Raw genomic sequence first — 14,906 nt, forward strand, 5'->3', positions numbered from 1 at the left:
CACTTTTTCCCCCTCAGTAACAGTTACATTTATTTTGCAATTAAATTACTTAAATCCGTTACATGTAACTAGTTACTCCCCAGCACTGCATTTTACATGCAACAAATAAACGGAATATAATCGCATACTAAAACGTGTCAATGGCGTCGTCTTGGGACTTTTATTTTGAAGAGTATTTTCCCGTTCCGCGTCGTTTCTTGTTTTGGAGGGAGTATCAAAGGGAAGAAAAAAAATATATGAAGAAACATAAGTCCTCATATGCTTATATTTTGATTTCATAAAAATATTCCTTCGATGGTAAATTCTTCAAAGAGTGATTTGAGTGTGTCCACCCAAAGAAAGATATTTTCGAATGGCTAGAATTTGTTGTAATCTGTCCTAGACTGGCATAGAACCGACAACCGTGTTTAAAACGGCATTTCAGCCTGGTTTTTGTCAGTGTCAGCGCTAGTAAAATGCACAGGACTGTGCCCAGCCTCCCTCTGGCGCCCTCAGTGAAGGTGAAGCTCATCAACGCGGGTTTCCAAGTGGCGTCAGACTTGACTGACATGCGTCCTCTTCAGCTCTGTAAAGGTGTTTATTTACCCATCAACAAGTCTTGTTTGGATTCGAAAATACCTTTCTTGCCGCCTTACAACAATCACAGATTACTAGAAAAGTATATTTAATCACATTTTAGTTGTATCCGGTATATCTTGTTTCGTTCACAGAGGCAGGTATCTCTCAGGAGGAGGCAGTGGAGGTGTTGCAGATGTTGAGGGATGATGGCCAGCCTCACCAGCAGAGGGCAGCAACAGAGAGCCTAACAGCTCTGGATCTCCTGCACCAGGAGCAGGCTCTGGGGAGCATTGTGACATTCTGCTCGGCCCTGGATGATGCCCTCGGAGGGGGCTTGCCTGTGGGAAAGACCACCGAGATCTGCGGGGCCCCTGGTGTCGGAAAGACTCAGCTGTGGTATGGGAGGAAATGTATTATAAAATGTATAGTGCATCCTAAATTCAACTTCTTGGTAATATGTGGCACATATATTTCAAAAGTGCTATGTGCCCTAAAAATGTCTTCATCATTTTCATAAAAGATATGTTTTGCTTTTTTTTCATTTTAAAGCATGCAGCTGGCTGTGGATGTGCAGATTCCTGTGTGTTTTGGAGGTCTGGGAGGAAAGGCACTGTATATAGACACAGAAGGGAGTTTCTTAGTGCAGCGGGTTGCTGATATGGCAGAGGCAGCCGTGCAGCACTGCACCCTCCTGGCAGAGGATACAGGTCTGATTTGAGTATTTAAGATAAGTTGGGATGCCTAAATGTACGTATATTCAGGGAAAAAATGCTTTATGAGCTCTCCAGGCCTAATATTGTTAAACTTTACCCATTTGAATTCATTTATGAGACAAAATGTATAATTGTCAAATAATCTGTCTTTGCTTTTCCTCTTAGAACAGAGACAGGCTTTAGAGGAACTTACTGTCGAGAAGATCCTCTCAAACATCTTCTTGGTCCGTTGCCATGACTATGTAGAGCTGTTAGCTGAGGTTTACCTCCTACCTGACTTCCTTTCTGAGCATCCCGAGGTGAAAATGAATAATCAGGACCGCTGCTAAGGACATCTCTTTCAGCAATGTGATATTACAGTACTGCTAATTACATGCTTATAAATGACATGTTGTTGTATCATCCAATCATAGGTGAGGTTAATAGTGATCGACAGCATCGCCTTTCCATTCCGGCATGACTTTGAGGATCTTTCTCAGAGGACTCGTCTCCTAAATGGTCTTGCCCAGCAGCTCATCCAACTAGCAACACAACATAGTGTAGCGGTACTCAGTAAATCTTACTACTGAAGCAAAGAATAGCAGACAAATCAATTTAATTATTATTTTTTTGCAGAATATTTATATTTGGTTAAAAAATATCTAATATTTAATAAAAAGTAATTTAATATTATATATTTGTGTGTGTTTGTATGTGTGTATATATATATATATATACACACATACATACATATGCGTGTGTGTGTGTTTTGATCAGGATATTTGATTAGGATATATTTAATTATTTTTGCAGAATACTCACATTTGGGTAAATTAATAATAATTAAATTAAAATAAAATAATATTTGTTTAAAACTTAAACATGTTTTATTCCAGCTAGTTGCCAGGGCAATATTTCTCATTTTCATTTAATTTACCTTGTAATTTATTTAATTTAAGTACTAACTAACTAAAATTTAATTAAAACTAATAAATAAAAATTATATAGGCATAAAAAAAACAACTAATAAAAATATCTACAACACACAACAAAAATGCAAAAACAAAAACAGAACATATATAATTAAAATCTAATTTAAAATATTTACAAAAACTAATAGCATATCAATAATACTAAAATAACGCTGGTCTATCAGCTATCTGTATATATATGTTCATAAATAAATATATATATACACACACACACACACGCACACATATATACATATACTGTTTATACATACATTTTTATAAAAAATAATTACATTTGGTTACCATGTGCTCTTAGGTTGTTTTGACCAATCAGATGACGACAAGAGTTTCAAATGGCCAATCTAAGCTGGTTCCTGCATTAGGTAGGACATAACAGATACTAATGCATTCATGCAGGGTTTTCTATTTACATATTCACCAACATAATAACAATTAAAATTCACACTTCAGGTGAGAGTTGGGGTCATGCTGCGACGCAGAGGCTCATCCTGCACTGGGAAGGACTGCGAAGGTAAACACAAACACTTTTAATTTGCTAATTGTGTGGGAAGGTGTTTATTGTTTTTTTCTGCTGGATTTAGTCTTTTAAGTCCACTCAACCTGACACAGCTAAATGTGGCTTTAGAAAATCGAAGCCAACATCTGTGGGGTTCTCAGCCAAATGTGTCTTCTGGAGAGAGAGAGAGAGAGCGAGTGAGAGTATGTTGCATAAACTCTTTACCCTTCACCTCCGTGGGTGATGAAATGAATCACTTTGAACAAGTAGCTTGCTTTGCCTTTTGTAGCCAGACCTTATTCATAATGCATCCTGCATACCTGCCAGTCTATTACTCTGTAGCAGCAGGCAGCAGAGATGCACAGAGAGCATCTCCATCATGCCTTCTCGTCTCTTGCCATAAAGTTGAAGGTCTTCCCGCTGGCTGTACAGTTCAGCCTCCCTGCATTTGAATTGCCGCAGACCCTCTTGCTTTTTAAACCGAGCAGACAAGGTCAGAGAGGGAGAGAATGTGCACTCTGCAATGAAGTCATTTTATGCTTTTCTCCCCTGTTCACTCTGTGTTTAGGCTCGCCTCCCTGTACAAGTCCCCAAGTCAAATGGAAGCCACAATTCAATATCAAATCACAGTAAGTTTAACAGTGGGGAAGATATAAGGAAAATATATCTATATGTAAGGAAAATGTATAAAGGTGTATCACAAGAGTGTGTCTGTACATATAATACTGTGTCTGTACACACACATATATATATATATATATATATATATACACATACATACATTTCCCCCTATACATTTATATATACAGACATACAGTATTTATATATACACACACATACACACTACTGTTATTTTAGTATTATTGATATACTATTACAGTTTGTTTTAATTTTATTTTTAATTTATTTTATATTTTGTTTTCACTTTAATTTTAAAGTTTAAGTAATTCTGTTGTTTTTTATATTTCTATTTTAAATGTCTAATATTTGAACATGCCTTTTTATTAATTTCTATTTATTTTATTTATTAGTTTTAGTTTAATTTTAGTTAGTACTTAAATTAAAAGTTAAATTAAACGAATATAATAAATATTTTTATCGTTTAAGTTGTTTAATATTTTATTTTATTACGGTTAACATTTATTTTAAGTCCTCAACATTTGAAAGGTTTTAATTTTAGTTAAATATAATAACCCTGATACACACACACACAGTCACATATATGCATATATATATTTGTGATCTCACACAGGTCCAGGGTTTTAGGGATGCCCCAGATGAACCTAGACCTACACCTGCTACATCTGCAGTCTCATCTCCTTCAGGAAACCACAGCAAACACCCACGAATGGAGGATCGGTCTTGAGGATGTATTGCAGACCATTTCGCTTTTCAAAGCAGTAGGAAGCCACTTCAAAACTCGAAATGTGCTAAGAGAAAAAGAAAACATCATAGCAGGAATGTACAGATATGTATATATTATATAAAAACACAATTAAGGAGGATTAGTTCTTGGATTATTATTGACTAAATTACAGTATATTGATTGTTTGTGGTATTAGTGGATCAATTAGTGCATCCAATATTTCCCACCAGACAATCAGACAATGTTACAATTCAGGTGGAAACACTGAAAATGCAAACCTATTCCAAAGTGACCAAAACTTTCCAACTTAAATTGGTTGATGGACCAGGTTAAAGACCATATATTTATAAAAATATTAAAAGCTATTCTTGGTGTTCATTATTCTTCAACACTTTACTTGGCTAATATTCTGTATATAATATATGCAAAATTGTTTTTGTTCTGCTTCAAGTGCTAGTGATTAGTCAAACTAATTGACAATCGCCAGTCATTAATCATGTCACCTAATTCACACAGGCCCAAACTTTGTGCCATAATATGCAATTAACTAAATTTGTAATAGTGTATTGAATAATTTGGCCCTAATGATCCCAGTGAGAGGGTTTTGTTGTGTACATTGTGTTGCACAGGCCACATCAGAATGACTTTCTGCCATGATTTATGCATGAGTGACAGTATAGAGAAAGAGTTTACCGCTCACATTCACCTCCAAGAAACATTAATAACGTAGCCGCAGCAATATTGTGCCAGTTCAATATCAGTATATCATCCAGGTTCGTTCACTCCCAGCGTATATGTGTGAGGTTCATCACTTTAATTGAATTATACACTGGGAAGCCAGCATTACATCAGCACAAAGATAAAATATGAGCACTTCACCTCATATTTCCTTGGCTGGCAATGGATAGTTGAGACATCCGGCAGAAGAACTGACTTAAACACTTTATGTTCATGTGGGAAGAAGGGGACATTGGGTACTTGATGTTTTTAACCTCCATGTTAGACACATGAACAGATCATGATTGAAGAACTGCCTGCGACGGAGTGCTGGACTAATAGGATTACATCATTTGTCAGGGCTGGTTTAAGATGGGTGACTGTCTGGATGTGTCCTAACAGGCTCTTGGCCTCAGGCTTTCTCAGGTGAGGAGGAAGGTACACTGGGTATTCCTACACTGCTGTGTAACTGTCATCCTGGGTCACTGCATCACACATCGCTTCACCTTAAGACTTATAATTTTGAAGATGAATATGACAGGTTAGACTGGCTGACTATGAATACAGATTGCTCTATACAGGCAAGGCTACACTTTGTTGTTCTTTACAAATATGCACCATGGTAACCAATTTCGAAATACCATAGTCATTACTCACTTCAAAAGCTTTCATAATTTTTCTGTCGTTTTCATTACCTAGCAATAGCTGTGGTCACTATGATATTTTGCCAGAAACTATGGTTACCCTACAATTTCGAAAAGGTTAATACTGAGTTGGATATTATCAACCCCCAGTCATTTTTATAATGATAATTCTGAACTCAACAAATATGGGTTCAGCTTCCCATGGTTCACAGAGCTTTAAAGGTTTTTCTTTCATTTAAATTCCTCTGAAATAGCTCTAGTTGTCTAACTGTAATATGTTGTGTGAAAATACACCAGTACATTTATGAAAGGGTTAATTTAGCCTTTTACATGATCTAGCAACCCCCCAGTTAAACGAACATGTTCTAAAACAAATAATCCTTCAAACTGCGTTAGAAGCTAGCGTGTTTCCTGTCATTTTAATGTTTAATGGTTAATGATAGTATCGAATTAGTGTGTACTCATAACAAATATGGGATCCCCTTCCGGCAGTTAAAGATACTTTCAGGGGTTATTTTTCTGTTCTTTTTTAATGTCTCAGCAATAGCTGTAGTTGTCTAACTATAATAGCCTATATTTTGTTAGAAAATACATTAGGCTGATGCATTCTTGAAAGGGTTAATTTTGCTTTTAATATGATCTAGCTAGCAGACCTGGCTGAACTAACAAGGCATGTCCTAAAACCACAGTAAAGAGAAGATATCTTTTAAGCCAGGGGTGCCCAAACTCGGTCCTGGAGGGCCGGTGTCCTGCAGAGTTTAGCTCCAACCCCAATTAGACACACGTGAACCAGCTAATCAAGCTCTTACTAGTCATACTAGAACAGGGATCCTCAAATCTGGCCCACGAGATCCACTTTCCTGCAGAGTTTAGCTCTAACCCTAATCAAACACACCTGAGCATGCTAATCAATGTCTTCAGGATCATTAGAAAATCACAGGTAGCTGAGTTTGATCAGGGTTGGAGCTAAACTCTGCAGCGCATTGGCCCTCCAGGGTAAGATTTGAGGAACCCTGTACTAGAAACTTCCAGGCAGGTGTGTTGAGGCAAGTTGGAGCTAAACTCTGCAGGACACCGGCCCTCCAACCCCTGTTTTAAGCCATGTAAGGAGCGCTTAGTTTTTTCAGTCATTTTAATGTTAAGGGTTAAATATACTATCTGGCAACCCACCGCTGAACTAACAGTGCCTGGGAGCGGAACAGTTAATTCCCAGCGATGATGTGAAATCTACAACAGTTGTTATTTTTAGCTTAAGCTCTGATGTCCTATATACAGGCGCACAGAGAGCATCACTTCTCGAGTTTTCTCACTCACAAAAATTCTCTCTAAGAGCTCTGTCGAAGTAAACCGTGGCCGTTTCGATTAAACGATTCAATATAATTGTTTCGTACGGCGTCTGAATCACAGTCTCTCAACAGATTACTAGTATAGTCGCCTAATTAGATTTTAATAATAGCCTAACGTGCATCAAATTTCTGAGGGCTAGCCACCAGAGTTTCATAGTGACAGTTTTAAATATATTGATATTGGGGCCATTAAGAATATTCACTGAGTAATTACTTCAGCTTTGGCAGAAAAATCATCCGTCTAAACAGCGAGATAACGTTGAATCTGACTCGAAGGACTTTGCTCTTAATGCCGACAAGACCAAATCCAGCATTAAACATAAAACATATTCTGGTTACGTCACAGGCGTTTTGTGTTTGGCCGACGTCATTCTTTCACGCAGCTACGACACTGATTGGCTAAAAAAGGTTGGCTTAGAGCGCGCATCACGGACCTGCGTCAACTGGAAAGTTATTTATACCAAAAATGTATATTCTCACACTATGACTGTTTTAAATATAGTCCGGCACTTTCCCCATTTATTTGTTAACATGTATATACTCCTCGAATTTCCGAAACAAACTTGTTGCCTTTTCAAAATAACTTTTTTTTTCTTCCAAGTCACAGCTGTAACTGGTGGGAAACTACAGAGGGGCTGTGGGCTTTCCCACAGGTCATAAAGTTTACAATACATACCATGATTTACATAAGACAGAAAAATCTGAATAATACATTAATAATAGACCGTTCAAACATTATGTATCAAACATGATATATGACTGTTTAAAGTCAAAAGTACATTTCCGTGACAGATATATGGAATGAAATGGGTTAATTATAAGGTTAATTCGCCCCCCCTCTTCTCCATGCCCCGCCCCCGTGTGACGTCACATACGCCTGTCGCGCGAATCCCTCTCCGTTCACGCGAGCGCGCGCCCTCCCCAACTCGCGCGACTACAGATTCAAAGTAGTGTAGACTTCTTGCCCGGCTCCAGCTGTCTCTGGTCTCTCCAGGAATGAGAAGCGATGGCCGGCTCTGCCAACGAGGAGAAAACCTTCAAGAGGTTCTTGGAGCTCTTCTTGCGGGAGATGAGGCCACCTCTCCAGGAGGACGTACCTCCACCTATGCGCCCCTTGACGGACCTGATCTCGGAGGACGAGGTGGAGGGGGAATGTCTCGACCTGTGTCTCCAGCACCTGTGTAAATAGTTAAGTACCGATGCACCTTCGCGCTTCATGTTTCACTCACTATGCGCGTGTCGCTGTTTTGTACTGTAGGTGTGTAAACATTAAATAAAGAGCGCAAGGATAAAAACACGAGGGCGAAGGACAAAAGGAAACTAATTCCTGCTCCCGTGTTCATGCAGCTGAAGTAACCTGCACAGTTATTAGTGTGTTTGTGGATGAGAACCACAGTGTTATAATTGGTTAACAGCTCAAGAATGTTTCGTACATTTCAACATGCGTAAAGTTTTGGTCTGGCCACTTCGAAGACTATAAAATATGAGCGTTTCCAAATTGGTAATAGTTCATGTGCACCGCCAAGATATCGCTGTATGTTAAAGTCTACTGGTGTGACAATTTTAATAGTAGTAATATTTTTATTATTACTATATTGTTTTAATTTTACTATTGATATCATTACAATGTTAAAAATACAAGGGGGAAAAAAAGACAACTATTAAAGTCATTCTGATATGAAAATTTTCATATATTTTAGTACAAATGCAAGCAGATTTTGCAGTCCATATTGTAGTAATTTTTTTTTTGAATAGGCTACACCCTCTGTTCTCCAATGACCCCTTTAGTCCTCTGATGGGGTACGTACGAGCTCCTGTATTCCCCATATTTGCGTAACGCTTCATTATAATCATTTTGACGCTACCATTTCCCTTGTGATAAATTGTTATCGATATGTTTTGATCTGACACGATCGCATGCTTATCAGATTGTAATGTGAGCGAGCATCCAGCATCCATGTCGTCTGTATCAAGTCGATGAGATAACTGAGCACGACTGCTTTTGATTTCATGCATGTTTCATTCACACAGTTACCTTTTTCTCTCAAGATGTCGGCAGCTGTGTGCGCCATCGCCATATGCCGCGACTAACACCTACAGCTTCATATACATTTAACGCGGACACCCTAGTGTAGTCTAGAGAGCAGTGTGGTATCGCGGTGTTTTGGATTCTGGGCGAGATCTGTGGGAAGGGGTTACGTTTGATAAACTACGTCATTGGCTTGCTATAAATAGCCCATTCAAACCTAGCAGAATCTTTATGAGCATGAAATACTCATACATGCACATCTAATGGGTCCTAGTGATAAATGGCTGCGCAAATGCCCAAATAGCTGCACACTTCCTGAGTCGGGTTGTCTCGGCTGTGCTTTATTGATTTTTCACGTATCATATTTTAGTTTAAGCCTCGTCTGTGTCCATTTTGTGACTATAATATATATTTTGCATATGTGGTTACTTTTTTTCTGGGAGAGTAGAAGATTTCAGTGCCATAGCTGAGCTGTCACAGATAGAAGATGAGTATTCTGAATATGATATTGATAATAAATTGACTGTTCTAAATATTATTTGACATTGACAATATGAATATTCAAAGAAATATTAGACATTGATTATAATTTGAAGAGTCTGAATACTATTAGACATTGATTATAATTGGAAAACTCCAAATATTATTTGACGTTGAGGAGTTGAATATTCAAAGAAATATTAGACATTGATTATAATCAGAATATTCTAAATATTATTTGACCGTGATGAAATGAATATTCCGAGAATTGTTAGAAATTGATTATAATTTGAATTGATTATGAACTGAATATTATTTGAAATCAATATTCAAAAAAGTATGAGACATGAAGAATAATCTGAATACTCTGAATGTTATTAGACATTGATTACAATCTCAGTATTGTGAATATTATTAGAGTGAGATAAATTTGAATATTATTAGATATTGATTATATTTAAATATTCAATCTCATTTGCCATTGATAATATTAATATTCTTAATATTATTGGACATGATAATCTGTGTACTATTAGACGTGGTTTATAAGAATATTCAGATTTGTGCTCAAGCAATAGCTCCTTATTCACACGGGATGAGTATTGTAGGTTGTACATTTTTATTTTATTTTATCCTTATTCGCACGGGATGAGTATTACCTGATGACCTCTAGTCAATTTGTAATAATTGCGAAGCTGGTCTGTGATCTTAATCCCGTGCGAATCAGCCAAATTTGTGAAGTAAAAATCGCAAATTACCATATTTGGCTGAACACCGAGGTCCTGTGATAATATTAGTCCTGTGAAAATCGGCATCTCTTTTGATTTGGCAGGGTTGTGTATTATTTTTTTCAAGGTTTATGTTTCCTGTGTGCATTTTTATCCATCTTTCGTGAAGAATATAAGGCTGCGGAGTGTTTTGATAGTATTTTGGGTGCTGGGTTATATCGCTATACACCATGCAGCTATATCATTTGCAGGAAGAGAAAGCTAAAAACCATCAGTAGAGCAAAAACATAAGAATGGTCAGATGGAGATGGATGACATGTATAGCAGCATGCGGTAAGAAAGATTCTTCTGTGTATGATATATAATGTTACGCAAAGCCTACATAATATCCGGGAAATAAATCAGTCAATTTGAGTAAAATCACAGGCGTCGCTTGTCCCGTGCGAATGCGCCACACGAAATTCAGATGTGGGGGGTGATTTCTAAATCGCACGAGGTCCTAATATTTGGATACATCCTTTAATGCATTTGCTCAACCAGCTCATATTTTGACCAGCCTATACAGATCTACATTGTGTTTGTATCTGACAAACTTTGACCACCTCACAAAGAGGTTATTGTTTTCTGTGTTTGAATTTCATTCAAATGTCAGCAACAGGCTGCCACGGCCTACGGTGGAGAATCCCTTTTGCTCTGGCACAAACAAATGCACAATTCAGTCTTTCTGGGGAATCACAGAGCTATTTCCCAATTCAGATTTTTGCAGTGCTCAATACACCCATTTCTGTGAAGACACTCAGATGTCAAGGTTTATTCTAGGCTACTGACCCTGACTAATATCTGATCCCCAGGAGAGTGTTATATGGTCATTTCGCCTGAGGTGGATGGATGTTTACCATTTGTCTGACAGTGACCTTTAAGTGAAAAAGATTGATTTAACACTTTGGTGCTGGAATTCAAAATTATTTTATTGTCAGACCACAGTTGGAGTGGTTTATATGCATTATTTCACACATTTATATTCCAGAGTAATGTATCATCTTCCATTTAGCCGCATCAGTTTATTTTTGTTCTAAACGGAGGCTTGCTCGTTTCGCATACTTCAGGACTAAAGCTTCCGCTGCCTGCGTGGTGATTCAGCTGAACGTGTGATTTATTTTGTCGCTGGGTTGAAGATCTAATAATAGTCCTAGGAGAAAAGTGGAGATCCCCTTTGTTCTGCTCCCTCTAGATTGCGGGGAGAGGGTGGCTGCATGTGTATGTGTGGAAAGGAGAAGAAAAAGAGAAGCAAAAATTGATAGGGGAGGTTGGTGACGGTACGGTGAATAAGCTTCGTTACAAATCCAGAGCTCAGATGATGGTAGCAACCTACCAGTGGTGTGACATTTCTGACTTAGGAAGAATACAGGGTATCATTTAATAAGAGCTAATCGATAGAGAAATAGTGACTCAGACGGACCTCTACACACATGAGGTTCATCACTTTGACTTTGACTTCCTTCTTGAAGGTCTGTTTTCCAATATTGTAATAATGTGGGGGGTGATTTCTAAATCGCACGAGGTCCTAATATTTGGATACATCCTTTAATGCATTTGCTCAACCAGCTCATATTTTGACCAGCCTATACAGATCTACATTGTGTTTGTATCTGACAAACTTTGACCACCTCACAAAGAGGTTATTGTTTTCTGTGTTTGAATTTCATTCAAATGTCAGCAACAGGCTGCCACGGCCTACGGTGGAGAATCCCTTTTGCTCTGGCACAAACAAATGCACAATTCAGTCTTTCTGGGGAATCACAGAGCTATTTCCCAATTCAGATTTTTGCAGTGCTCAATACACCCATTTCTGTGAAGACACTCAGATGTCAAGGTTTATTCTAGGCTACTGACCCTGACTAATATCTGATCCCCAGGAGAGTGTTATATGGTCATTTCGCCTGAGGTGGATGGATGTTTACCATTTGTCTGACAGTGACCTTTAAGTGAAAAAGATTGATTTAACACTTTGGTGCTGGAATTCAAAATTATTTTATTGTCAGACCACAGTTGGAGTGGTTTATATGCATTATTTCACACATTTATATTCCAGAGTAATGTATCATCTTCCATTTAGCCGCATCAGTTTATTTTTGTTCTAAACGGAGGCTTGCTCGTTTCGCATACTTCAGGACTAAAGCTTCCGCTGCCTGCGTGGTGATTCAGCTGAACGTGTGATTTATTTTGTCGCTGGGTTGAAGATCTAATAATAGTCCTAGGAGAAAAGTGGAGATCCCCTTTGTTCTGCTCCCTCTAGATTGCGGGGAGAGGGTGGCTGCATGTGTATGTGTGGAAAGGAGAAGAAAAAGAGAAGCAAAAATTGATAGGGGAGGTTGGTGACGGTACGGTGAATAAGCTTCGTTACAAATCCAGAGCTCAGATGATGGTAGCAACCTACCAGTGGTGTGACATTTCTGACTTAGGAAGAATACAGGGTATCATTTAATAAGAGCTAATCGATAGAGAAATAGTGACTCAGACGGACCTCTACACACATGAGGTTCATCACTTTGACTTTGACTTCCTTCTTGAAGGTCTGTTTTCCAATATTGTAATATGGTGTTCCTTAACAGTCTTTGCTTTAGCACCCAGATTTTTCATTGTACATATCGTAGGTTGTACATTTTATTTTTTTATTTACTACCCTGTAGCCGCTCAATGATGGAATTCTAAGTAACAACACTGTCTAAATTAAATTTTATTTAATTTTACCTTGCAACCACTCGATGGAATTCAAAGTAACATCACTGTCTAAATTGTATTTAATTAAATTTAATTTTACCTTGCAACCGCTCAATGATGGAATTCAAAGTAACATCATATTTGAAAAGATTCTGTCATTTTAATTCATTACAGGTTTTTTTTATTTTTTAAATATTTAAAAATCTATATGGTTAGTGCTTATTATTATTATTATTATTATTATTATTTACATTTTGCATTTTCCCCCCCCCCCTTTTCAGTCACTCAGAACAATACGAAATGCATAACGGCAGTATTTTAAGTAATAAAATTCTAAATTCAAAATCAAGTTGAACAGGAATACACGTTCTATTTTAGTTGACATTAAACATGATGTTATCGGCGCTGTTATCTAACAACCTGGTTTAGTTGTTGTGCGCTGATAAATGGGGATGTGTGGTGAATGTGAGACTAAAAATGGAGGTTGTTTCCCCCTCCTGTGGTGAGCAGGCCCTCCGAGCCCATGGGGAGTCCTGATAGACACTAATGGATAGAGGAACGCTCTCCTAAAGCTCATTAAGCCCCCGTCTCTCGCAGCTGTAAACCGTACACAAATCTACACAAAACAGACACATACATGCGTACCCACGCACAAAAGACTTGCGACACACACACACACAGCCCAAGGGAGCACCTATGGTAATGAAACAAATGGCACACCACACCACACAGCTGTGTCATGATAGAATCAATGATGGAGGAAATATCTGTTGCAGAGGGAAGGATTTGCATGCTGTAGCATCATATGCGGCATTCACTCATCTGCGATGGCGGGAGTTTCCCTTTTTTTTTTTTTTTTTTTTTTGATCATTTAGGATTGAATGTTTTGAAGAATGTGAGCTCTGAAAAGACATTTAAACATTGAGTCACATTGTATGCACACCAAGTTATGCACCGAAATATGATCATAAACCCCATTATAATATAGGAGTTCACTGATAATCTTGCTTGTGTATATTTTTGGATCCAGAATGGATTTATTACCCATTTATGATATTTCTGTAGTGCTTTTTGGAGCTTGACAGCCCTTTTTTATTTTTTTTATTTTTTTTATTTTTATTTATTTTTTATTTATTTTTTTTGTTTTTTTTTTTTTTTTTTTTTTTTTTGGATCATTTAGGATTGAATGTTTTGAAGAATGTGAGCTCTGAAAAGACATTTAAACATTGAATCACATTGTATGCACACCAAGTTATGCACCGAAATATGATCATAAACCCCATTATAATATAGGATTTCACTGATAATCTTGCTTGTGTATATTTTTGGATCCAGAATGGATTTATTACCTATTTATGATATTTCTGTAGTGCTTTTTGGAGCTTGACAGCCCTTTTTTTTTTTTTTTTTTTTTTTTTTTTTTTTTTTTTTTTTTTTTGGGAGGTGTAAAAAATTTTTTTTGAATTTTTGGTTGAACTGTCTCTTTACCCTCTGTCCTCTCATAAATTCTTCATCAGTGTTTGATCAGCATCCGCATCAGATCATCCTCTGATGTCTGGTCATGACAACATTGATCCACAATTAAGGAAAACAAATAGATGTGTCAGCGTATTGTTTCCATGCGAGCAGACGATGCATCTGTGGCCAGGTGTTGTCTAGATGAAAGGATGCTATTTTTCATCTGGGTCAGTGTGGCCACGGGCGCCCTTGGCATGGCATTAGAGTATGGTTCCTCTTCAGACACACACTGACAGCAGCTGCGCTTCAGATGATCGCTGTAGCCCGTTCACCCAACCCCCTCCCGCTCCGATCACATCCAGACTTTCTTTTGTAGAGCTATAATCAGATTTAGATTTATTTCAGGCTCCATAAAGCTTCTGTTATGTGCTGTCTAAATATATATTTGTAGAAATAATTGTATTTATTTTTATTTAATTTACATTTATCAATGTCAAGCTGTTTACAATTTTAATCAAACTAATTCCATGAAATGTTGCTTAATTAATCACGGATGTTTTAGGTATATTGGTACCATATTTGGTAATCATGAACTATTAGAGTTTCTGGTAACGCTTTAGGAAATAAGGTCCCATTAGTTAATGATAAGTAAATGCATTATCTAACAAACTAACGATGA

At 37.5% G+C, this 14,906-nt stretch overlaps 2 protein-coding genes across 2 annotated transcripts in view; both read left to right on the plus strand.

Annotated features, from left to right (window-relative positions):
* Positions 1–148: 148 nt before the first annotated feature.
* Positions 149–4,438, plus strand: rad51c (RAD51 paralog C). Its single transcript, XM_016278273.1, has 9 exons — positions 149–573; positions 711–954; positions 1,108–1,265; positions 1,437–1,570; positions 1,685–1,816; positions 2,538–2,604; positions 2,693–2,753; positions 3,307–3,367; positions 3,991–4,438. Exons 1-9 carry the CDS (start codon positions 456–458, stop codon positions 4,102–4,104), a joined length of 1,089 nt encoding a protein of 362 aa, XP_016133759.1. The 5' UTR covers positions 149–455; the 3' UTR covers positions 4,105–4,438.
* Positions 4,439–7,744: 3,306 nt separating this feature from the next.
* The window catches only part of ppm1e (protein phosphatase, Mg2+/Mn2+ dependent, 1E), a 50,376-nt gene continuing 43,214 nt past the window's right edge, over positions 7,745–14,906 (plus strand). Inside the window, exon 1 of the mRNA XM_016277047.1 lies at positions 7,745–7,999. Coding sequence (XP_016132533.1) covers positions 7,818–7,999 — 182 coding nt within the window. The 5' untranslated portion in view covers positions 7,745–7,817. The remainder of the gene's footprint in view (positions 8,000–14,906) is intronic.

Source organism: Sinocyclocheilus grahami, unplaced genomic scaffold (genome assembly GCF_001515645.1).
Source record: "Sinocyclocheilus grahami isolate Dianchi unplaced genomic scaffold, SAMN03320097.WGS_v1.1 scaffold7.1, whole genome shotgun sequence".
Lineage (NCBI taxonomy): Eukaryota > Metazoa > Chordata > Actinopteri > Cypriniformes > Cyprinidae > Sinocyclocheilus > Sinocyclocheilus grahami.